The sequence below is a fragment of the Siphateles boraxobius genome, unplaced genomic scaffold, assembly GCF_051911475.1.
Source record: "Siphateles boraxobius isolate OS27281-9 unplaced genomic scaffold, OSU_SipBor_1 1, whole genome shotgun sequence".
Classification (NCBI taxonomy): Eukaryota; Metazoa; Chordata; class Actinopteri; order Cypriniformes; family Leuciscidae; genus Siphateles; species Siphateles boraxobius.
The window spans coordinates 24,432,348-24,458,827 of NW_027508699.1; the positions used below are offsets into that span (position 1 = coordinate 24,432,348).

The following is a 26,480-nucleotide window of genomic DNA, read 5'->3' on the forward strand; positions in this document are numbered from 1 at the left end:
GAGTGGGCTGCAACTACAGAAACATGTGTTCCTTCTTTATTTTCTCTGGCTTTGGACAATGACACATAAAACCGCCTGGAGTCACCCCTCTCCATTCCCATGAGCATGGTAGCCACATGAGAGAGCGCTCTAAGGCAAACTGCGCTCCAGGACAGGAAGAGGAAGTAGAAGATGGTATCGTTTAGTTAACTCATGAATAGACCATCCTGGCCAGTGTTATTTCAAGAATCAGATATAGACCACATGCTTTTTATCACTCCCAAAGCTAATGTTATGTATTTGTTTATGTTATTTATCTCAGCATGATATGTTGACATTGTTTATTTGGAACATTATGAATACTGTCATATATTTGGTGTTATGAAATGTCAGAGTTTGTTGTGTTTGGTTTATAATGCATAATGTAGTTTAATATATAATATTTTATTAAAGTAATATACACTAATACCATTCAAAGGTTTGGGGTACTGTAAGAAAGAAGATTTAAAAAATACTTTCATTACATTGATCAAAAGTGACTGTAAAGGCATTTACAATGTCGAAGTCTTGAGCATCAAATCAGCATGTTAAAATGATTTCTCTATATTAAAATAAAAATTCACAATATTACTGTTTTTATGTTATTTATGATCAAAGAAATGCAGCCTTGGTGTGCAAAAAATCTTCTTTCAAAATCTTTAAAAAAATCTTACAGATCACAAACGTTTGAATGGCAGAATGTATAGCGTAAACCTAAACTAAATTTCAATGTGTTTATATATATATATATATATATATATATATATATATATATATATATATATATATATATACAGTCTTGCTATAATTGTAATATTATATTTCAGTGTCAGATATTATACTAAGACATGTGATTACCAGGCATGTAGCACTTGCAATACTAATATCATTGTCATTTGTTGCTTTTGCAGACGACTTCAATGATGAAGAAGAAGTGCAGTCTTTTGGCTACAAAAGGTTTGGTAAGTGTATTGCAGTGCCTGATGAATCTGAAGGCCATTCATGATCGATAGAGATGTTCTTCATCGTTTTCTTCATTCTTCTCCATATATCAGCTTGGACATATTTTTAGTGATTGAAAGGTGAATTAGACCTTAACTTACAGTCAGGAAAGCTGATTCTAAGTTACCCAAGGTCATGCTCTGGTGTCTGCCGCAGTTGTTTCCCCCTCTAAACATGTGCTATTATCATTAGCCCATCAGACGGATGTTTAATGAATAGATCTGGATGCCTCAGTTCTTGCTTTACTTTTTTATTTGACTGTTTTGTGATCATTCTAAACTTAAAATATGTTTGAATGGTTTGCTTTTTGTCTTTAGTCCCATGAAACAGATTCCCTTGAGGATTTGATTGTGAAGTTCTATATGTCATATTATTCACTTTGATGCTTTCACTTAGGGCTTAGGCCTGAACGAGTGTCTGTCGGGCTAGTTTTTGAGGTGTGTTCTGGTAAGCAAGCACTGCTTTGTTTACGGTTTGTATATCCGCAGTCTGGAGTGTTTCGGTTTCCCTTTTTGAATGATGAATATAGACTATTTATACCTGCTGATATAGACGTTATTTCCTGACACGCAGGCACAGAACACACATGCTAGTTGGCAGTTGGATGAAGTCTTTGCGGAGTGTTCGAACTATTTTTTTTGCCGAGACACGGCCGTCGTGAGGCAACAGCACAGTTGGCTTTTAAAGTTTTAAAGTTTTTAAAGTTGTTGTTATTTTTTTTTTTACTTTAAAAAAATACTTATTACCACTGTTAAATTCTCTAATCTAAAAATGAATATCTATTTTCATACTGTAAATTATAATGTTGTGTTGCCTAAATTCATTTGAAACATGGAAATGTTTTTGCATTGCCTAAAGGGACATGGTGGTGGGAAAAAAAATATGGGATGGGTGGAAAAATAAGGGGTTTTTATGCGTTCTCTCGGCAATGTTTTGCGTTCCCCCAAAAAATTTTGCGTTGCTTGCAAAACCTTTGCTTTCCCCCAAAAACTTTGCATTCAAGTGCAAAGAGCTCAAAAGGATTTGCGAAGTTTCTCAGTGGAATGCAAAACATTATTGAGAGAACGGAAAAAAATTGACATTACTTTTCCTCCCATCTCATTTTTTTCAAGGCTCCATAGTATCAACATCTGATTTGATTTTTTAAACTATTATTAGACGAAACAATATAGAATTTTTATATTGGACATTTATCAGCAGGGGCATCATGCAAGGCCAAATTCTGGGGGGGCACAATCTGAGACGTTGCAATTGTTTTCTGACGGGTGATATGGATCATGTTAGGAGGGGTCAGGGGGTTTCTCCCCCTGAAAATGTTTAAATTCTGGCTGCTAAACATACCATTTTAATGCAGTTTGGGAGGGACAGAAATACCTTAACGGAGCTAGCAGCAACCCTCCTCTATCTGAGGACTAAGTTAAAGTAGCTATTTTGTAAGTTTATGTAAAAGACAGGTTGATGAAAGAACTGTAAGCTCAAATTCAAAAGCTTTTGAAGTCTAATTCATTAAAGCATGTTTACACACTTAGGCCTACTGCACATGATTTTAAAAACAGTACCATTGCAGTTTTTATGTTATGATTTTAAATTGGTATGTGACCTAAGAATGATCTTACATTAAAGTTACATAAAGGTGCTGAGGTCTGACTTTGTGGTGCTCTGAAATTAAGTTATTTTAATATTAATATGTGATGAAGGACTTTGAAAGAAGTTTGACAGCTAGTTTACGGTTAGACTAGGCTAGCTATCGATAACGTTACACTGACACAACTTAAGTTAATGCTCTGAATTCACAGCTAATATCAAATCCATAACTTTTTGATCAAGTTAAAATTTCCAGGTCAACCACAAATAATCCCACTACATTTTAATATCATCTGATAACTAATTCAATGCCAATTTGTTGCTTTGCCCACTTACCACATCAAGACCATCTGTAAAACATTGCCAGCTCAACGTGCGAGTTGCTTGAACATACACAGCAAAGATTCTAGAACGCTACGCGTGTAGCGCTCTAGATTTGATATACACAGACACCATATTAGGAAAAAGGGGCGGGCTGACCGATTTATTACACATCCAGAAGAATACATTTTAGTCGTTATAGGCTCTGTTAATTATGGAGCATAGGAATAAAGTTGTGACAAAAAAATTATCAGGGAGGAAAAATCTGAGGGGGCACTTTGAATGGGCATGACGCCACTGTTTATCAGTTATTGGCCATAACATGAAAATATTTATCCCGAGTTAAAAAACTATACTCACATACAATAGTACAGGGGAATATTATTAAAATGTCAAGGCATTGTGTATGCTGTAGGAATGCATGTTGAAGATGTATGTTCATTTAGCATCTACTTTATATCTCATACCTTCTTCATTTTAAGAAGCTATTTCTTTTATTTAGCCACCCTATCCCACAAGAGATGCCTCCAACAACACATCACATTAACTGTGTAATTCTATAGTTTATTACCTTTAAATTAAAGCATTTGTAATAGTCTTTGGTGGTCAAGAAAAAGGCTTCAGGTTTCTGTCTGAGCTACCACCATACATCTAGCAGTTATTAAAGCATGAGTTATTTCCCAGTTTGACTTAGATTTCATTTCATCCAGAGTAATAATGTGTGGGTTGACCACTGAGGTAGAGGAATGGGTTGATAAAGGTCATGAACATTAAGAGCGCAGCTCTTAAAATTGGTTGGTCTCGAGCCCACAGTTCATTTGTCACAGCAGAAGAGTGGTACCAGGTGAATTTGTCATGCACCTCATCAGTGTTGAGCACTTTAGTGGAGTGTTACGTTAATTTGACGGAATACAGGTGATTTAAGGGGCTTATAGTCTACACTTGGGGTTAGGTTTCCTTTATAAATTAGATTTTATGATGATCAAGTCAGAGTTAGGGTTACGTTTAGGGGTTTGATGAGTCTTTAGAGCTTAATTGGATTAAAACTTTTCATTGGGCAATAATGAATGGAAGAAATATGGTGGCTACTGTATTACATTGAAATATGTTTGTTTGAGCAGAACTGCTGTCCCATAGTACACAGAAATTATTTACAAGGGTTTGACATGCATGGTAGTCACTACTCACTGAACTGTTTCTTTTTATGCAGGCTCATTTCTTGGCTTGATGGCTATGAGGTTGGTTTAGGGAACGAGTGAGGAAGTTGGTTTGAAGGAATCCAGCAGAATGTGTAACTGCTGCGTCAGCGCAAGAGTGTAGGGGCAGATGGGTTGTGAGGTCCATATAGAGGTGTGTACCCTCTTAAATAAAGTGGTTACACACCCCTTTTCGCTAAGCCAGTGCAGTCATAGACAGAAAGTGGGAAAGCTTGGAAACTATTCTAGCCGCCTCTCTCTGTGGCAAAACCAGACATTCAACCTTGTCTGTTTGGATCTGTCATAGAGTTTGATTTTAACACATTTTCACTATTAAGTTGATTATATTCCCCTTCACTCAAAATATCAAAGTGCTGCCAGATATATGGCAAAAGTTACTCTTTATCCTTCAGCGGAAGGGATCCTTTTTACTGTTTTATAAGCCGTTGACATGGAAATATGTTTTTTTCGGATGGTTTTCAATGCCACTGGGAAAAAGTGCTGGATGGGGAAGGAAGTAGATGTAAGGAAATACAGAAATAAACCATTTTAAATCATTTTGAAGAGAAATGAGCAATACTGCAATCAAAGTCTGGTAGTAAAGAGCATGAGTTATTATTTATGTCAGAGTTCTGTCACTTCTGTCTAGTTTATATCTTGATTTAGTGACAGAGCTCTAACACTCCAGGTTTGTCATGTGCTTGTGTCATGTCATGTGCTTGTGCCGGGAAAAGGGTTACTTCGCTGAGTTTACACAGAAGGGAAGAAGTGGTCTATACCAGACTTAGACTAGGTCACACAGGATTGAATGCTACTTTACAAATAGTAGGTAATGGTACTGGTTTATGCATAGAATGCCGAGACAAAGAAGATGTAAACCATGTACTTTTTGTATGTGAGAAACATAATGATAGTAGAAGAATTTGGCAGGAAATGGAAGGAGAGAACTCAATACATGATATACTTGAAGAACAGGGTATGAAAAGAGAGAGACTAATTTTTCTTAATAATACTGGCATAATGAAAAGTATTTTTTAATAAATGAATATATTTTTTTTAAAGGGACTATGTGTAGTTTTTTAGGTATTTTATTATCTAAAATCCAATTTTTTATTCATAAATATGTCCTCAATGGTGTACAAATACCTCTGCCAATTATCTGACTTATCCTCGTAAACGAAGAATTTATTATCTTTATATACATGTGACGGGTAGGTCCACGGAGCCTTCCATGTCGTTACGCCATCTTGAAAAACTATAATACCAGAGAAGAGTCAAAAAGTACTAGGCCTCATTGTTTGTGCACTTGAGTCCTCACTCCTTTCCTCCAACCCAGACCGTGACAATTTATTGTGTGCTCACAGTAAATCTGATGAGAAAAATAATAGTAGGATGTAGGTTTCACTCAACAAATTATACATTTTCTTAATCTGTATTTTTGGATCAGATAAAAAAAAATTGTTTACACATACAGACACACAAATACACACACACACACACACACATTGGATTTCCATGTTTTATGGGGACTTTTCATTGGCATAAGGATTTATACTATACATATAAGCTGTTTTCCTCATGGGGACCCAAAAATGTCCAAATATGTTGTCCCCATAACGTAAGGTTTACCACACACACATACATTTTTATATTTATATAGTTTTATATTTAAAAAAAACATATATTTTATTTTTATTTTATTTTTTATTAAGAACCTTCACAATTTGAAAAAATTAACAAGTAATAACCTGTTTCTATATTTTTCTGTGAAAAGAAGAAACCATAACCAAATGTAAAAACAATTAAATAAAGAATCGTTCAGGATATAATGTTTGTTAGTTTATCGTTGTTTTTGTTTGTTTGTTTTAAAGCATAAATTGAACTAAATCTAGAAAGTTGGAAAGTAAGCGTGAGTCTTATCTTACAAAATTTTGTTTCTCTAGTAAATCTGTCTCTTTTTTTGTATCTGTATCTGTCTTTGCTCTTATTTACGTTTTGTAGTAGATGCATTTGATATATTATATTTGTGCCAGAGTGAGTGTTTGTGATTTGGCTCAAGTCTTTTATTACTAGAAGAGAATGTTTTCAGAGTACTTGTTTAATGCACCCCCCTGGGTCTTCATGGTGTTCTGTAATGCTGCCATGAAACGTGATGTGCTTTTGTGTTTTCAATATATGTCCAGAGACCAGGAGGATATGGAGGTAGATGGCCAACAGGGTCTGCGGGATGAGCTGTTAGGGGGGTCTGGAGGATTTTATCCTTATCTCTCAAGCCTGGATTATGAGCATGGCACACAGTTTTCCAACAGAGAACAGGTTTTTTTTTTCCACAAATGGCCGCTTCCCAGGAGGAGGTTCATAGCATAGGCTGGAAGGATTCTGGAAAGAGCTTGGGTCAACGCTGGGTCAGGCCAGTTGAATTCGCCTCTTTAAAAGCACCTTTAGTGGAGCTCTCAGTGGTGGAGATTCTTTGGAAGAGAGATAAGCAGCCACACAAATCTGAACTAGACAATTCTTTGTGAAACAATGTAGTTTACACAGTGACAAGAAAGATTTAGAGTAAATCTTACTTGTTTATGTTGAATTGACTTGTTGTTGAAGGCCTTGACTAAATTTGTGCTTCTCAGTAGTCAATTTTCTTTGTATGGCAGGGAACAGATCAGGAGTGGCGGTCTCCTTGCGTAAACAAGGAATGCAACCAAAGCTCTCCTTCTCCACTCTGGACAAATAGATATAAATTCAGCTTCTAAAACAAACCATCTGTTGGACACTACTGTTTGAGGAGAGTGGGTCTAGTTAGCATCCGTCCACTCTTGCAGGAGGTTTTCGGAAATGTTCTTGCCTATAACATGCTGTCATATGATAGGGTGTCACACCAAAATGATGGATGGACTCTGTGCCTTTTCTTGCTCCACAGGGTCTGGCATTCATTCAAAAACAATATATGTCACTGATGGAGACCAACTTTTTTCTTTTGGCATTACCAATAAAAGACAGGCCCCGAGTGCAGCGCTGGGTCTGATAAATTAATGAAAGTCTTTTGGCTCCCAACTCAGCCAAAATCAACTCTGCGCTTCCTGACCTAAAAAAAAAAGGTAGAGTGAAAGAAAGATGTAGTATTTTCCTTTGCTCGGAGTACTACTTACTGGCAATCTGTTTTGCGGAACTGGCCAAGACAGAGGCACAGTGCCTTTGTTTCTGAGACTTTGATTACTTTGGCTGTCAAGGGAACTGATGCATGGTATTATTCTTGATCAGGATACTTTTTTTTTTTACTTTTTCAATGTAATTAAACTCAGATAAGCATTCATAAATTATTGTGAAAAAGCAAGGATTTCTTCCACTGATGACTGACATTTGGACTGTAATCACTTTGAACTATGGCACAAGGTATTTTTCTTCTGTAGTTTATTTGGACATGGCTCCACTCAGTGTTGTAACATAATGCGAACACATCCCCATTTCATTTTGAGGTTTGTTTTTTATGTCTTCCAATGTAATTAGTGTTTATATTTGTTTTTCAGTCATTTACGCCATGGGTGGAGTGGCACCGTTTTCCTGGTGTTTGTTGCACTTTGTTCTGTTACGTGTCAAGCATGCCTGGCATGGAAGTTTATTAAAGAGCTTGGTGGTTTTATTGGCTGCGTAAAGTGATGAAGCTTGTGAGTGCTCTTAGGCGATTCTGGCTTATGTCAGGCTAAGCTTAGTTGCTGCTGTAACGAACAGCCTTCCACTGTGACGGCTGCTGATTGCTGAGTCAGGATCCAGGCCTTGCGGTGGGCCACCCACTAGCATGAACCTTTCCTGCTCCAAACCCCCGACCCACACTCCTCCCGCCTGCTAGAACATTCCAAACACAGTAAAGAGGTTAGAGGGACAGTTCAGCCAAGGAATTTCTTAAAGACCCTTTACATAGTCCTTAGTGACCACGGTTGTCAAACTCCAAAAAGAACAAAAGACATTATAATGTAATAAGGTTATTATTCATCAATTTTCAGCTGTACATTCACCTCAATTAGAATAAAAAGCTAGAAAAAATAGATATATAAAAAAGAATATAAAATGGCTACACTTAAACTAAAATGAAAATGTAAAAATAAACTAATTCAAAAATATTAATAAATAGAATATAAAAATAATCCACCTAATGTTGTCTTTTGTGGTCTTTAATTGAGTTTTTATCCATTTTTGATCTTGACTGCCCCTGGTTGTTGTATGGCAGGACTGCACAACAATTTTACAGCTAATTCTATTTTTGTGTTTAACTGAAAATTGATAGGCCATAGATTAAATAATGTCATAATTTACATATTTGCATGAACTGTGCCTTTAAGAAGAGAAGAAAGTGTTTTACAATTCTAAATGGCTATAAAGGGATAGTTTTGGGATTCCCCCAAAAATGAAAATTCTGTAATCATTTACTCAGCCTCATGTCATTCTGAACCTGTAAGACCTTCGTTCATCTTCAGAACACAAATAAACGAAGATCTTAGAGCTTTCTGTCCCTCTGTTGACATCCACTACCACTTTGGTGCTTCAAAAAGTTTGTAAAAAAATCAATATGAATTGGGTGGTACAGTCCAAATTTGCTAAAGAGACTCGCTTTATATGAACAGATTGAATTTAGACTTTTATTCACGTATAAACATTGATCTGCCAACATAAACAGAAGCTCACCCGTAACTGCTTGATGCGCAAAAAAAACCCCACATTGGTTCTTACGGAAGCTTAAACGTACTGTGTAACACGAGATTGAACCTCATTGGTTCACACACGTGAAGTGAACATCCTTGAGGTTCCATTTACCACAACTGATGTGTGAGTTGATGAATGTTTATGTGAATAAAAGCCTAAATTCAGTCTGTTAAAGTGATCGTGTCTCTCCAGAAAATTTGGACAAAACCGCTCGATTCATATGGATTTGTTTTATGATCTATTTTTGAACTATCAAAGTGGTAGTTGTGTAGCTATCAACGGAGGAACAGAAATCGCTAAGATTTCATAAAAAATATCTTCATTTGTGTTACGAAGATGAAAGTCTTACGGGTTTGGAACGACATAAGGGTGAGTAATTAATGACAGAAGTTTCGTTTTTGGGTGAACTATCCCTTTAACTATCCCTTTGGATGCAGGAATTGTTGACTTTCTCTGAAGTATGCCATTAATTCCTTGAAGGATCATTGTTTAGTGCTGTAATTTACTGTAATTTAGCCTTTTTGTTTCCAAGCATGTTCTTTGGCAAACATACTGACGAAATGAGATCATGCCTCTGAGACTGTAGATATGAAACAAATGTCACCCGGTAACTGTGCATGAAGAAAATCTGTATCCCTCTTTACTCAGAATCATAATCAATGTGTAATATAACTCTATGGCTCTGTGGTAACACTCTTATCGTCTGCTTATGTATTATTGAAGAAACATGTACATAACAATTCAATTATCATTCAAGTTTCCCTGAGGAGAGGTACTACATTTATATGACTACATGTATCCAGACCCAAAAATAATCTGCAATAGCTCAGAGGGTTCCAACACTTTCTCTGTCATGAAATGACAGGGCCGTATTCCAGAACATTACAGTGTACTGAATGAGGGGGTTGTTTTGAATCTCCTTGGATACATTTAGATGACATCACATTACTGTCAAGAGCAATGAGTCGTATTGAAAATCGGTTCAGGCAGCAGTGCATTTGTGGGAGGTGTTCTTTTTATTAGCCCCTAGCAGTCTCCTCTCTGTTCCTTATAAAACCATAACCATAAAAGATTGAAAGCAAACCTTTATTTCGTAATATGATTTCTATATCTGAGGTCATTAGTAGGAGTCCTTCAAGACGCTCTCTAAATAAAATGTTTTAGCCTTGAGGCTGTTAAGTTAAACTACGTTTGAATTCTGCTTTATATTATATACATTTTTTATACTGTATGTAACATCTGTTTTAAACTAAATAAGTGAAACATTCAAAATTACTAGATACTAGGGATTTCGAAACAAAAATCGATTGTATATGTTAAGAATGCAGATGCAGTATGCAACAATAGAATGTGTTAATTACATACTCGTTTCACTTTTATATTTTCAGTTTTAAACTTGTTTGTTTTAGTAAATCTGTTATGTGCTATTGTCATTTGTTTTATTTAATGTTTTTTTGTAGTTTCATTTTTAGTAGGCTACTTAAACTTTGAACTTAATTTCAGTTGTCACATATATACACTCACCTAAAGGATTATTAGGAACACCATACTAATACTGTGTTTGACCCCCTTTCGCCTTCAGAACTGCCTTAATTCTACGTGGCATTGATTCAACAAGGTGCTGAAAGCATTCTTTAGAAATGTTAGCCCATATTGATAGGATAGCATCTTGCAGTCGTTGGAGATTTGTGGGATGCACATCCAGGGCACGACGCTCCTGTTCCACCACATCCCAAAGATGCTCTATTGGGTTGAGATCTGGTGACTGTGGGGGGCATTTTAGTACAGTGACCTCATTGTCATGTTCAAGAAACCAATTTGAAATGAGTCGAGCTTTGTGATATGGTGCATTATCCTGCTGTAAGTAGCCATCAGAGGGTGGGTACATGGTGGCCATAAAGGGATGGACATGGTCAGAAACAATGATCAGTTGGCCGTGGCATTTAAACGATGCCCAATTGGCACTAAGGGGCCTAAAGTGTGCCAAGAAAACACACCCCCACACCATTACACCACCACCACCAGCCTGCACAGTGGTAACAAGGCATGATGGATCCATGTTCTCATTCTGTTTACGCCAAATTCTGACTCTACCATCTGAATGTCTCAACAGAAATCGAGACTCATCTGACCAGGCAACATTTTTCCAGTCTTCAACTGTCCAATTTTGGTGAGCTCTTGCAAATTGTAGCCTCTTTTTCCTATTTGTAGTGGAGATGAGTGGAACCCGGTGGGGTCTTCTGCTGTTGTAGCCCATCCGCCTCAAGGTTGTGGGTGCTGTGGCTTCACAAATGCTTTGCTGCATACCTCGGTTGTAACGAGTGGTTATTTCAGTCAAAGTTGCTCTTCTATCAGCTTGAATCAGTCGGCCCATTCTCTTCTGACCTCTAGCATCAACAAGGCATTTTTGCCCACAGGACTGCCGCATACTGGATGTTTTTCCCTTTTCACACCATTCTTTGTAAACTCTAGAAATGGTTGTGCGTGAAAATCCCAGTAACTGAGGAGATTGTGAAATAGTCTGACCGACCTGTCTGGCACCAACAACCATGTCACGCTCAAAATTGCTTAAATCACCTTTCTTTCCCATTCTGACATTCAGTTTGGAGTTCAGGAGATTGTCTTGACCAGGACCACACCCCTAAATGCATTGAATCAATGTGATTGGTTGATTAGATAATTGCATTAATGAGAAATTGAACAGGTGTTCCTAATAATCCTTTAGGTGAGTGTGTGTATATATATATATATATATATATATATATATATATATATATAGTTGACCATAACAACATTACGATGTCACTGCGAGTATGATTTTACAGTGAAGCAGATTTATGCAAGCAGCTCAGACTCAATGTGATTACTCAAATGTTCTACTAATAAGCCTTTAGTTGTTCGTCTGGATCATATATGATTATAATGGCATGTGCCCTTGTGGCCTAATGTTTCTAATGTTGGGATAATGAGGCATGTGTTTGTGCTTTAAGGAAACCTGACGACATAGTATACATAAGCATGCCATGCAACTATTCACCTTTCTGTCAGGTCTCTCTATGGCCAGTTTATTTGAAACTCATTTGGCATTGGTTGACGCTCAAGACAAAGCTATTGCAACTACTGTAGATATGCCAGAAAATTACTGCACCTATAAGCACATGCAGAATAAGAATCTGCTATATGAATCTGCTCACTGATCACTTACGCGTCTAAAAGATTGGGGTTTAAAAGCATAAAAATAAAATTTTGTTCACTTTGTCTGCACAAACTGTGAATGTAGCTTTTTTGTGCTTAATGCTTGTGAGTGAAGAGGCTACAAAGGATGTATCCCATTCCCACTCCATACTAAGCCACCCGAGAACAACGCCAGGACTTTGCAATGACTGTACGTAATGTTAGTTCTTTATGTACATTTGTAAGGAACATTTGTTCTTCAACTCAGAGTAGACTTAAATAGTTGTTTTGCATTTATATTGTGCAATTAAAAACAACAACAATAAAAATAACATATTGTGTTCTGGAATAAGAACAAGGTGAAGTCACTTCACTAAAGTCATTGCCAAATTCTGCATGTTTTAAAGCCAACATTGTTTTCTTGCTATGTTTTTAATGATACTTTCTGCATCAATCACCAAGAGAGACATTATATAAAATAAATAACTTCATAAAAATTGAGGGTCAGGTTAAGTTATAAGCATAATACTGTTAAACCATTTGGAAAAGTAGTAGGAGAAGAATGGATTTAAACGTATTTGCATTTATTTAGTGAAATAGACCAATATCAAGAGCAGAATCTCTCTTTTAGCTCATTAGCTTGAGGCTCTTGGCTTCGGATTTTGATTTCCTGTCTCAGATTCTGAGTGGAATCTGCCTGTCTGGCTGGCTGTGAATTATCTCTGTTTTTGTCTCCACACATTTTCCATACATCCTTTTTATGATTTCCTCTTAACGTTCTGCTGTATTCGACATTGTATTTCTACAGTAATACAATACAGATGATTTCCAGGGCTCCTCTTAAGCATCTACATGGACGCTAGTCCTCAATATTTTCATTCTAAGCTGCAAGAACAAAATATGTTTAATTTATCTTGAATGACCATTAACCAGTTATTCAAGTTGTTGAGAAGCTGTTTTCACAATCACTAGTTCTCATTCTTTTAGAGTCTCACTGGATTTTTAAAACCGCACATGGCCTTGAGCACATAAGGAAATAATTGGAGCTGAAAACAACCCACACGTGTCCCAGTGACTCTGCCAATATCTTAGGAAAGACTTTATTGCCTTTCGCTGAACTCCAGAGAGGATTTATTCCTATTTCTGCCTTTATTTTGTTGCTGATGTCATAAAGAAAAACTGCCGGATCCAGAAACGTTACAAAGATGTTCTATAAACTGCTTTGCTGTTGATTTGTTTGTATCAAAACTGCATGTGTCTTATTACATTTGAGCAGAGACAAGTAAACATGTAAACAAAGTCTTCATGCCGTAGCCCAACCATGAGTGCCTAACAATATGCAGAGGAAATATAACCTGGATTGTTAGTCATTTTCTATAAAGATTCGATCTCATGAATCTACTCGCTCATTTAAAATGCTCCAGTTTACTTGGCTGTGCTATTGGTCCAGACCTATTCCACACGGATACACCAGATTTGGTGGCATGTTGAAGTTGTTCATAAGTTAACATCTCTCTAATATATGCTACAGAATTCACTTCCTATAACCTCACTTTAAAGGGCACCTATTATGCCCCTTTTTACAAGATGTAATATTGGTCTTGGGTGTCCCCGGAATGTATTTGTGAAGTTTCAGCACAAAATACCCCACAATTACTTTATTATAACCATTTGAAAATGTCATTTTTGGTGCCTGTTTTAAAAAGAGCTGTTTTGGTGTGTACCACCTTAAATGTAAATGAGCTGCATTTGGCTTTGGATGAGGGCGTAACTTGTAAACCTATGGCAATAAACCTGCAATAAACAGTCGGTAGAAGCAGAATGGCTGACAGTGAGAGACCTGCTGTTTTGTATGGCATTCAGCCGTACATGTTTGAACCGGAATCAGACCCTGATGATGAAGAGACTCCGGCAGAAGAAACACAAATGAGAATGGACCAGGACGTCTCGGAATGGTTATTTGATACATTTATGTACTTATAGAGTTGTAATCGCGTCCCCTTTGCAATTATGGATGTGCAACACACACACAGACACACACAAACTGTGATAACGTTGGCGCAATTTTTTGAAACTACAAACACAAACACTGTGATAACATTTGCTGTACAAACGAAATTACATTTATGCGAGGGACATGTTGCGTCATGTTTACATTACTTGTCGTACAGGTGCTTATGTGGCAAATGTGAGAAGATGGCTACAGAACAAGAAAATATATGCTGCAGGGAGAAAGAACAGGTAACGTTATTAATTTATTTACATTTGTAATTGTTGCAAAAAATAATACGTGACAAAACTGTCTGACGCTATTTGTTGTATGGAAGGTTACAAGACGGATGAAACAGCAATTTTGATGTCTTGTCTTTACAGAAAACATGCACAGTTTTTAATACAATATCTTTAAAAAATGTATGTGTGGTTACACACTATACAAACAAGGTTTAAATTATTACACAGACATCCTACGACGACGACAACAACTTTAGACGCATTTGTTGTTGAATTGGCTGACATCGACTGAAATGACTATTTGCTCAAAAATAATAAAATACACTTACTTCTACTGGAGGTGACGTTGGATCGCGAACAGTAGGCAACGATCCAAACTTGAGGATTAACTTTGAAGCAAGACCTGCTTTGAATTGACCCTCGTTCACAAAACAGTCTGTCAGAAAATTATTCGCGCAAACATAAATGTATTTTGGAAGTTTAAGTGCCACCTTTTCTTCCTAAATAAAATCCATCCACTGCGTTTTTAGTGGCTCTGATGTCGGAAGTAAGTGAAAACTACTATGAACATTATTACATCCCACAACAGAACAGTTATGTTTCTTAGGAGACATTTTCCACAAGGCAGCACAAATCGTCAGAACAAACACCGGCTGTCATTGAAACAATGGAGGATGCTGAACAGATCACAGAGGGCGGGGTCTATGCCAAAACCACAGTGTCAATCAAACTACGTTGGTGGGGTTTGCTCAATTCTACGTCACACTGAGCCGAATCTTAGAACAGCTCGTTTTGAGACAGTGCTTATGATTTATTGAGATTGTAAAAAAAAATACTGGGTGGATTTGTATCATTCTAGGGTGGTTTTGCTCACATACTGCCAACACACATTTATGTTCAAACACCATGTAAAAGTGAATTTTGCATAAAAGGTGCCCTTTAAATGCAACTTGGGTAAAGTCAGTAACATAAAGGATCCTTTGAGGAAACCATTCCTTGCATCCAAACTGTAAGCTGAGCTGACATTTTAGATGTTTGTTCTTCAATCCTTGGCATGGTGGGATGATGTATCAAATGTTCTCTTGCATCATTTGACCCCCTCTTTAATATGCTCCAGATGGTTGTGTCCATTTAAAGTGTTATAAACCTGTTTGCTGTCAAAAGGAAGGGGGGGGGGGGTTCATGCTAGTAGTGTGGAGCTGTACAGTTCAGAGGTTTATAAAGATAATGGTGTAGTAATTTGTCTCTGTAGTTACCCCCTTTTTTTAAAGCATTACTTGTTAACATTCCAGAGAGGGGCTTTTAATGAGGGACACTGGGGGCATGATGATTGGATCCAGAGATGTTCACAAAATTTGATATTTCTGGTGCTACACAACTGAAAAGAACTGCATGCGAATAGTAATTTATTTGTGTCTTGTTGTGAGTGATGATTCCAGATGTGAGCAGTGGCCAGTGGCCACATAGTGATACTGTAGACGCATCATATATGAAATGCATGATGAAACTCGTTGTTTTCTTATGTTGATATAAACTGCATTGACATACAGCAAAGGTTTGTTTCCTTGTCATCTTCAGAGATTGACAGGGCCTGTTTTTACTAGTTGGCCATGCTTAATCATTTCACACTTCTGGTCTTCAAGATGTGTCCAGTCACAAAACGATTGCCTATATGAAATCAGTAGAGGTAATACTTGAATGAAATTATGAGGGAAAAAATACTTTATTATCACAGCTTTTGCACATTTGTTGCATTCAGATCATTCAGATAAGGCTATAATTATTATCAAATGACAAAATAATTGTTTTTCTCAAATGCCTGGACTCTGATTGGACCCTGAGGAGTTCATTGCTCAGATTTGCTTAATGTATCTGTAACTATTCATTAGCTTTCAAACTGTTGGTCACAATAGCACAAACATTTGAACGTCATTATTAAACATAATTATGAATCAGCCACCCACAGTAAATGTGCAAGCAAGTTTTTGTAAAAATTGTAAAGGCTGCTTGAGGCCTTTATGGTTTATGTGAGACCAAATTAGACGGCCTTGGGAGATCTTGGCTGATGTAAGTTCAAGTATTCGTTTTTTTAAATAAGTTTGGTTTTAGTTAGTTATTTGATGCTATAAAAACAGGAGTGTGACGTCATGATTGACAGCTTCAGCTGAATGAAGTAGTCAATGAGGCACCAACTGACTTTTTTCCGGGATGTTCAGGAGGAGATTGGAGCTTTAACTTTAATTTCTACATTTCCATAACCGTTTATTTCACACCAACATAATGAGTTGTTCTGCAGTAAACTGTACTAACCGTTTCTGGGGGAATGTGGGCAGGGCCTTGATACCATGGTTCCACTTCACACTCACTACTGCGCAGACTCGAGAATCAAGATGCATTTCACTATTCTTAAAAATGAGAAAATACTACAAAGAGACAATTGAAAAGTTAAAACCTACTATAATTTATGCTAAAACTAGAACAATTAAAGTAACAATAGCATATTTTAAATCATTCAGGGGCACAAAAACTTAATCCCCATATTGAAGAATCCCCCTATATTTTAGTCACAATACCAAATCAAAACCAACTCAAACATGGACAATTTTTTGTGTGTATTGTGGAAAAATGTATTTTTGTTGCCATGGAAATTTCCATCATAAGTGTTCTGTTGCATTGGGCAAGTGTGAGTGGGTCTTATAGCAGGTACAAAGAAAAAAGAGAAGTACAGGAATTTTCTTTGAGCGACTTCCTGAGTCTAAATGAAACACAGCTGTTGCACAGGCATTGATGCTCTCTCTCTCTCTCTCTCTCTCTCTCTCTCTCTCTCTCTCTCTCTCTCTCTCTCTCTCTCTCTCTCTCTCTCAATCTCCTGCCACAGCTTAACAACCTCATCTCACTCAGGGTTAAAGCAGCACTTTTGTTCTCCAACTTTTAATATGATCCATCATGAGATCTGTAGGATTCAAACTCTGAAGTGTTGACTGGGATAGCAGTCATCCAATGCACATTAACATACAGTAGGATTCGACTGTTGTGTCTTATGTTTTAACTTAATTCAGGCTGTTTGACTAGTTATTTTCTCATTTGGAATTTCCTGTACCTGAACCAGTCACTGCTGGTCTGTTGAAATGAACACTAGCCACTTTCCAGACCCTCCCTAAAACCCTGCAGTAAAGGGCAAGGTATGGTCATCCATTCCAGGGCCTCTATAATTTCCCTATAGGTTTTCTCATGTATGTGAGTTACAAACATTAAATGTGTGGGTGTTTGGATATGCGTCCAAATGTGTATAGATACTGTTGTCATGTACGGTCCACATAGACTGCATTAATACATTTGGCAAGTGTGTAAGAGTTTTGAATAAGGAAACATTTTAAGTAAGGATGGGAATCGTGAAAAAATGACTAAGTCAGATTCTGGTTATAATTCTTATATAGAACAATTCTAGTTCCTTAAAGGATCCATAAAAGAAGTCCAATTCCATTGCCATATGATGACATTATTTCAATAATAAAATTAAAAAAACATTTATATTTAACATAAATGCAAAAGATGTTTACACAGACATGTACACTTGTTGTGTTGTAAGCTATTGATTCACTTAAAGTCCTCCTGTAGTCAATCATTTTATCCCTTAAAGGTGACATATCATGAAAATCAGACTATTTCCGTGTTTAAGTGCTATAATCAGGTCCCCGGTGCATCTACCAACCCAGAAAACATGAAAAGTGATAACCCAGTAACTTAGTTTTGGTCAGACTTTCTCTGCAAGCACGTCAAGAAACAAGCCGATCAGATTTCGCTCCCCCTCTGACGTTGGAAGGGGATCTTATTATTAACGCAATGGCAAAAGTTCGAGCAAAACATGCAAACTGTTCTGTCGTTGGCTGCACATACGAGCACAGAACACTCTTTAGAGTCCCAGCCTCAGATGAGACAAGAGAGCAGTGGATTCCTTTTTTTTTTCAATGGAAATCGCCAGAAACTATGGAAGCGTGTTTCCGCCACTAAATAAATAAATAATAATAATAATTGTGATTTTTTTTATCTCACAATTCTGACTTTTTTTCTCACAATTGCGAGTTATAAAGTCAGAAATGCGTAAAATAAAGTCGCAATTGCGTGTTATAAAGTCAGAATTGCAAGATATAAAGTCAGAATTGTGTGATAAAACGCCGCAATTGCGTGTTATAAAGTCAGAATTGCGAGATATAAAGTCAGAATTGCGTGATATAAAGTCGCAATTGCGTGTTATAAAGTCAGAATTGCGTGATATAAAGTCGCAATTGCGTGTTATAAAGTCAGAATTGTGAGATATAAACTCGCAATTGCGAGTTATAAAGTCCAATTCTATGAGGAAAAAAAGACTGACTTTTTTCCTCTCAGAATAGTTTATATTTCACAATTCTGACTATTGTGACTATATATTTTGTTATTGTATCCAAAGCTCGTGTAAAGGACCTGCTCTCTTCAGAATGGGGACGGGGAGCAGCATCTCATTTGCATTTAAAAGGACATTTTAGCTTTTACCCAAAAAGGGGCAACTTTGACAAGCTATAATAAATGATCTGGGGGGTATTTTGAGCTGAAATTTCACAGACACATTCTGGGGACACCATTATATTACATCTTGTGAAAAGGAGCATCATATGTCACCTTTAAAACTCATATTTGATCACCAATATGACATAATTAAACGTTTTTTCCTGTGAAAAAAAATCTACATGGCTTAATTAAAATAGCTTAATTTAGTATACTTGGATTCATGAATATGCTAATTAGCCCCACCTCCACTCACGCCAGCTCAGAGATTCACTCAGCCGACTTATTTAGGTAAACGCTGCACAAAGGTATCGCTCTTTACAACGTCGGACACATAACTGTAATTAATATGATTAGCCTTTTGCTTGACTATGCAACAGCTAATAATGTGCTGCTAATGTTACACATACCATGTTCCCGTTCGCATGTCAGAGTCAGACAGTTGCTTTTACAATCCATAGGAACGTAATATACATTATAGACCCGCTATATTGCTAAATCGACCGATTTTTCATATCAACAGAAAAATATACCGGGATAATTTGGCTTCTCTCAAGACTCTCCTGCTATTTCGCTGTTAATGATATGGTAAAATCCGCCAGCACGTTAACGTAATTGGTTACAAGGTAGTTTGTGACGTGTGGTAGATTTTCCCCTACGCACCTGACTTAAGTTTAACCAAGTGTCCCTGAAACATGAAAAATGATACTCAAGGTGACTCTGACCGCGTTGGTTGATGCCTAAGTGTAGCTACTCTGATTGCATAAAATGTCTTAAGAATTATAGTTACCTGACCGCATCTGCTCCCACCTAAGAGTCTCACACTTAGTCAAACGACATCTCATTCCTTTTTGAACACTATCCCTTGGGAATAAGGTCTCTAGTGTTCCACTAACCTGCTGCGCAGCAATAATTAAACAAACTCAGTCTAGACAATGCCTTTGAATACGCTTTAATTACTGCCAGAACACCTTCTGTGTGAACGCAAACACGACCCGGGATTGATGCCGGGATCGATGCCGGGTTGGGGACCTAGTAACATTGCCGTGTTCAGTCCCGGAACGCACGCTGTGTGAACAAAAACCGTAATCAATGCCGTGTCGTAATGATGGCGCTGAAGCCGGGATCGTTCGCCAGCGTGAAAAGGTACGTAATGCGCTAGTTTCTGATCGAATCAGAGAATAAAATGCACAAGCGTGGTTTCTCGAGAGAGAAATCACAGCTCATAAGCAAACTATAGACGTTGCTGAGACATTACATGTCACATCGATGTCACGTGTCTTTACGGGATTTTTAAGGGTTGTGTGTGAACGCACTCTCTGATTCCGGAAAATCACTGGCAGTGTGAATGAACCAAAGTCAAACGAACCCAGGTCAAATCCCTGGTCACTTTATCCGTGTATTTTCCGGAATCTTTGTGTGAAAGGGGCTTAATAGCAAATCCTGATTTCTTGATTACTTTGTTCCTCAAAGTCATGAGTTTATATAATTAGATGTCTAGTTTCATTTCCCCTTTTGTTATATTTGTAAATTATTCAGACACGTTAACTGACTGACTTTGACAAAAGTGTTTTTGGGACATTTCAAGTTTCAGAAGCACATAATTGTTAATCCTGCAAGAAAAATAAATGTTAGTTGTAGATTTAGCAACGTTGTATTTTTCTGCGATGCAGATGCATCATTGTTTAACTACTGCAGGTAACTCTATAGGTTCACTGGGAACACTTGCGGAACAGTTAACGGAACGCCAATTAGTTCCAGAATTTACCCCCAAAAAACCTGAATACAAAGCAGTTTTCATTCTCAAACCTAGTGTAGGTGGAACATGTTTGCTTGTTCCCTATCTGTTGTTTCAGAGTACAAATTTAAGTGTCCAGTCTTGGAATTCCAGCAATCTGAAAGAACACATCTGTATTTCTTCAGTTAAATTAGCTTTTCCCTCCTGATTTTGAAACCATGCGTGAAAAGGAGCAAGCTGTGTGGTTAATCTAGCTTCAGAGCTGTTAGTCAGGAGCAATTTGTCCATTTCTAGTTAATAGTTTTCATTAGGTGAAAGAAACACAGCAATAAACACTCTACAGCAATGTAAAAGTGATGCATTTATTGTTTTCTTTTCTCTTTCCTTTGCACACCCCAGTGACCCATAGCCAGAGGTTGTAATGTTGCTTGTTTACATGGTGCGGTTTGGTTTTAGTTGGGTGAGGGTGGGTAGGCCTCTTCTGATCTCCCCCACACAGACCACCTCACCAAATCCTCAATGTAAACCCCCCCTACATCCGGGGCCATAGCTTGGAGGGCCCTTTGAGGCGCTCTGCCATGATGTTTACACAGATGTGAGGGTCTAAGGACAAGCTCCTCAGCGACCTGCCCACCCCATAGCTCTCTCCTGGGGCTTTCATTTTGGCCTGACCTGGATGCCATGGCTGCCACTCCGACCATATGCTGATAAGTCAAACAAGGATGTGAGCCTCGTTGTGGAATGTCTGGGGTGCTTCTGGAGATAGTGGACATGGTTATTTGCTAAGCCTCAACTTAAACACAACAGGGGTCATCTTTACTCATTGCTGCAGCAAAAACACGCAGCGTGTGGCGAATTTGACGTCATAGTCTGTTATGACCATACAAACTTGTGGTTCGTCTTTGTGGGACACTGTTTACGGTTGACCGCTTATTTCCTCTTGACCGAAGGGGAAAACAATTTGGCTCCATGGTAATCTGAACCAGACTGACACAAATCAGTCATTCTTGTTCAGGACAAGCATGACACATGGTCTCTCGCTGCAGTAAGCCCCGATGGTGTAGTTTCAGCTTGACTCTTGAAAACAAACAGAGAGGTAGTTATTCGCTTACACCATCATGTGGTGAAACACTGTGATCTCTAAAGCTGCTTTGCGTGAAATCACTGAAATAGTTGTTTGTCCCTTGGAATTTGTTTTTTTTTCTTCAAGTAATTTCCTGACGGTGTTTCAGATGTTTTGACAATTTATGTTTGGCAATTCTAAACGTAGCCATGTCTAAAACCTGAATGAAAATCATAGATCATCATCAACATGTCAAACATAATGAGTAGAAAGACCATAAAATATGCTAGAAAAAAGGGTACACTTTACAATAAGGTGTCATTTGTTTGCATTAGTTCATGTATTAATTAACATGAATGAACTAACAACAAGCAATACATTGGTTTTTTTTTTACAGTATTTATTAATCTTTGTTAATGTTAAATAATAAAAATACAGTTGTTCTTTGTTTGTCCATGTTAGTTCACAGTGCATTAACTAATGTTATTACAGGGCTTTGTGGAATACTTGATTCTGATTGGTGGTCATTCGCGCCATCCAGCGGTATGTTATTTCCCAAAACAACCGGTAAAAGCTGATACACCAGGCTCATCTGAGTACTGTAACTGTCACTAAAGTCAGCACTTTACACTTGCTAGGAACCTTCTTTCTTCATGGAAGTTTTGCGTTTGTTGAGCTAATAAAATATTAATAAAATATTAAAACTCAAATCAATAATAACCGGATTCATTCAAACGTTGCTGCCATTTTTCAGTTCGTGTCGGGGTCATGATCACTCTGTCTGTTTATTCTGTGATAATAACCGGCTGGATGTACATTAACCCTTACTTAACAAATACAACTTTTTATTTTATGTATTAGTACATGTTCAAATGAACATTAACTAAGATTACTAAATGCTGTCAAAGTATTGTTCATTCTTAGTTCATGTTAACAAAAGTGAAACTAGTGTAAACTAATGAAACCTTATTGTAAAGTTTTGCTGAAAAAGTTACACAAATATTGTGATTATTTACTTTCTATATGTAAATATCAAAAGAAGATATTTTAAAGAATGTTTTTATTCATACAATGTAAGTCAATCAGGTCCAAAACAACATTGGACCCTACTGAAAAAAGAGACATTCTTCAAAATATCTTCTTTTATGTCACACAGAAGAAAGTCATATAGGTCTGGAACAACATTAGGCTGAGAAATGACGATTTGTGAGTGAACTATCCCTTTAAGGAACCAAAGGCAGTTCCCTGATTGTCATTTAAAGGACAATTCCGGCCAAAAATGAACCTAGGGCTAAATAACACATGGGTACCGAGTCGACAGTTCTCTGGGATGCGTTTTCATGATAATCGAATTTACCCAGTTTTAACGTTAGTTTTAACGTTAGTTTTAGTTTAACCACAGATTAGCTTATAGCGCTAGTGCATGGGGCATAGAGTAAGTACAAATAAAAATCGCTAATTAATACCACTAACAAGGCTCAAAATAGCCAGACAGACAGTTTAATAATAAGATACTTTATAAAGACAGTACACTTCAAGTATACAAGCAGGAGCCATCTTTGGAAAACAGTCTCGGCCAGTCGAACCACGAACGCTGTGATACGTGAGCTGAACTGTGACTATCGGCCAGTACCTAGCACGACGTTCGTGCTTCGACTGGTCGAGACTGTTTTCCAAAGATGGCTACTACCTATGCAAAGTGTGCTGTCTTTATGAAGTATCTTCTTATTAAACTGTCTGTACACTTACAAAGTTCTCAATGCTTCGGTTTGCAGGTAGGGACCCTCATTTATGCTACCGTATTAGTGTGGGGCTATTTTGAGCCTTGTTAGTGGTATTAACTAGTGATTTTTATTTTTACATTATATACTACTCTGTGGTTAAACTAATACTAACGTTAAAACGGGGTACTTTGGATTATCATGAAAACGCATCCCAGAGAACGGTCGACTCGGTACCCATGTGTTATTTAGCCCTATAGGTTCATTTTTGGCCAGAATTGTCCTTTAAGAATGAGGGATTGAGAGATATGTATTTACATCATGCTGAAAAGCATTTTCAATGTTTGATGCAATGCTCTTTTGTGTTGCAGGAATCCAGGAGGGAAGTGAATGCACTAAATGTAAAAATGACTGGGCACTGAGGGTGGCCATTGCTCTTCTGTATGTGCTTTGTGCTCTGCTCACCATAGCTGTGGCTGTGCTGGGATACAAAGGTAGGAAGTCCTCTGATCGTTGTTTTTGAAGATACTCTCTCATTCATCTTTTAGATTCATTTCAAGCCTGCTTTCACACTGAAGACTGCAAATCAACAAAAGTAAAGTACAGACAATTCCTGCTGTCTGTTGTTTAGACCAGAAACCTGGAAAATCTAGGTTCATTTGGTTTATACTTTTTTATGTCCAACTATCAAGAATGTGCCATAATTTAACATTCACCATAATTTCTTCTGTTCCGTTTTGAACTTTGGCTCACTGTATTATTTGTCCTGACATAAGGCAACTGTATTGCACCATAGAAACAAGATAGTTTTCCAAATATTGTCAATCAGACAGTGGCATCTGCTTTCTGTATTAGCTGGGAAAGCCAGAGTGCTGTGAAACAGAGAATCGCAGTTTATTTTGTCTGGTGCTAAAAATCAGGATAAGATAATGCACAACATTGTCTTCCAGACGGCCACTGTAAATTAAAGGTATTTTTCTAGTTTATATATATTATTTGATTTTTAAGTATTTTAGTCAGTTATGTGATTAAAGCATTCCTGTATTTACTTTATGTAACTCCACCCCTTTTAAGCGCTGCGCTCGTTGTGTTCTGTCTTCCCGTTTGTATTTCCACATTATAAAGTTAAGGTCTTACGGATTTATGAATGAACCGCTCATTTTAAAATCTTCCTGGTCTACTGACATTTTGTTTTGACAACAACCGCTTCAAACATTACAATGCTCATGATAACTTTCGTTAAGTCTACAATAAGTAAATACACTTCACCAGCTAAATACTCTTCGACTGTGATGCCATTGAAATATACAGAGCTACCGCAAAAACAGAAGTTCAAACACAAATTTCTAAAGATGCGCACGCTTGTTCCCTTTCAAGGGAACTCGAGCTGCGTTTGAGACGCGATGGGAACGCTCTGCGTTATTACATCGTGAAGCACGTGTAAAATCAGTCCAATGGAAGCCCACTACGACATAGGTGACGTCATAGACCAGGAAACTATATAGCAGCCCTGAAATCAGACCGCGACAGCTTCTGTACCTTCAGCAAGCGCTCTCTGTATATCTGTCCTTGTCTATTTATTGTTGTCTGTCAAGCCCAATCTATCATTATTATGGCGAGCAAGCAAGATTATTGACGGTGTGTTGTTCCCTGCCCTCGTTATATTACGGGTGGGGACACACATCAGCTTTGTGTTGCTTGTTTGGGAGTGGAGCATGCCCAGTCAGTCCTCGAGTGGGCTGATTGTGTGCATTGTATGAGTCTATCTATGAAGACGCTCCGCTCTCGCCGATCGTTCTTTGAGGAGAATGGTTCGGTTCGCGCTACCCGCGCGGGTTCCGCTGTTGCCTAGACACGGCGGCGACTCGCATTTTGGGGTTCGCAAACGGATCTGACAGCGTGGGTTGGGACGGGCTCCGCCCTATCTTAGCTTTCACTTGCAGATCCAGTGTGCTGCGATTTCCAGTTCCGAGGAATTGGTATCGTTAGTGTTTTGTTAAGAAAAAGTGAACAAAACAAATAAAAGTATTAAGAAAAAGGCAGATGTTTGATTTTTCAATAAATGGGCAGCTCATAACTCTGTTGAGTAAAGATGAGCTTTTTAAAGGAGGGTTTTCTAATGCTGTTGCTAGTTAAATATTTACTCGACAGCTGAACATTATGAGAGTGAAAATAAAAAGAGTTTATTAGATGAAATGTATCTAAAAAAACAGGAAAACTCTGTATCTCAGCCTCCTCGTCGGGGACTACTGGTTTTTCCCTATCTCCACACTGAGGTGTCGAGATCGTGGAATAAACCGGTTTCTATTTTATGTGTTTAATACCCAAACGTCTTAACTAGAGTAATGTTATGGGTATTAAGTATCATGGTATGACAGTGCCTTGGATTATAGAGACGCTTGCGAGCTTTCTCTCTCCCGAGTCGGCGTCATCATTTTTAACCCCGACGTTACCCACCAGCCATCTTTAATAATAAATACATTTTATGAGGCAGTACTGGTGGGTAAAGTATTTAAGGACATAGATGAATGTGAGGATGTCAGCATTGACTCTATTCGAGAATATATTCGAGAATATATATATATATATATATATGTTTATATGTATACGTTTTTCTGATATAAAAATAAAGGAAAAGAAAGATAAAAATGTCTGGACGCTCCGCTTTCAAGAAAACTAAACCTTTCAGCGGCGTTCCAGAGGTTTCTTCCTCACCAATCTATGTTCCTTAAACTGGCATAGAGTGCAAAGAAGAAGACCTGATGCTGAGGCTATCAGGCTTCTAAGGGTGGTCCCCTCCGGGGTAGGGACGGTTTTTAGAAATCGTTTCTCCTCGGCGCCCTCTGGGGTGCGACTCTCTGAGGAGGGTCGCAGCGCTGCCAGTTCGGTTGTTCCCTGCCGATTCGCCGTTCAGAGCACCGAGGTGTCAGCGTCCCCATACGATCCTCCGAGGAGGGTCGTAGAGCAGTCAGTTCGGTCTCCCTGCCGGTTCGCCGTTTCAGGGTGCCGAGGTGCCTGCTTTTTCCTACGATCCTCCGAGGAGGGTCGTAGGAACTAAGCTGTTAGAGGTAGGCAAGATCTAAATAAAAAGAGGACTGTCGTCATCTCCAATAAAGCTTAGACAAGAAGTCCTGTCGAAAAAATAAAAGGAGGGACGGTTTTGAGAAATCGTTTCTCCTCGGCTCCCACTGGGG

General features: G+C 37.9%; 1 protein-coding gene across 1 annotated transcript in view; it reads left to right on the plus strand.

The window, feature by feature from the left end:
* Window positions 1-26,480, plus strand: part of colec12 (collectin sub-family member 12) — a 40,826-nt gene that overhangs the window by 2,729 nt on the left and 11,617 nt on the right. The window contains exons 2-3 of the mRNA XM_077230207.1: window positions 930-980; window positions 23,658-23,780. Of these exons, the coding sequence (XP_077086322.1) occupies window positions 930-980; window positions 23,658-23,780 (174 nt within the window). The remainder of the gene's footprint in view (window positions 1-929; window positions 981-23,657; window positions 23,781-26,480) is intronic.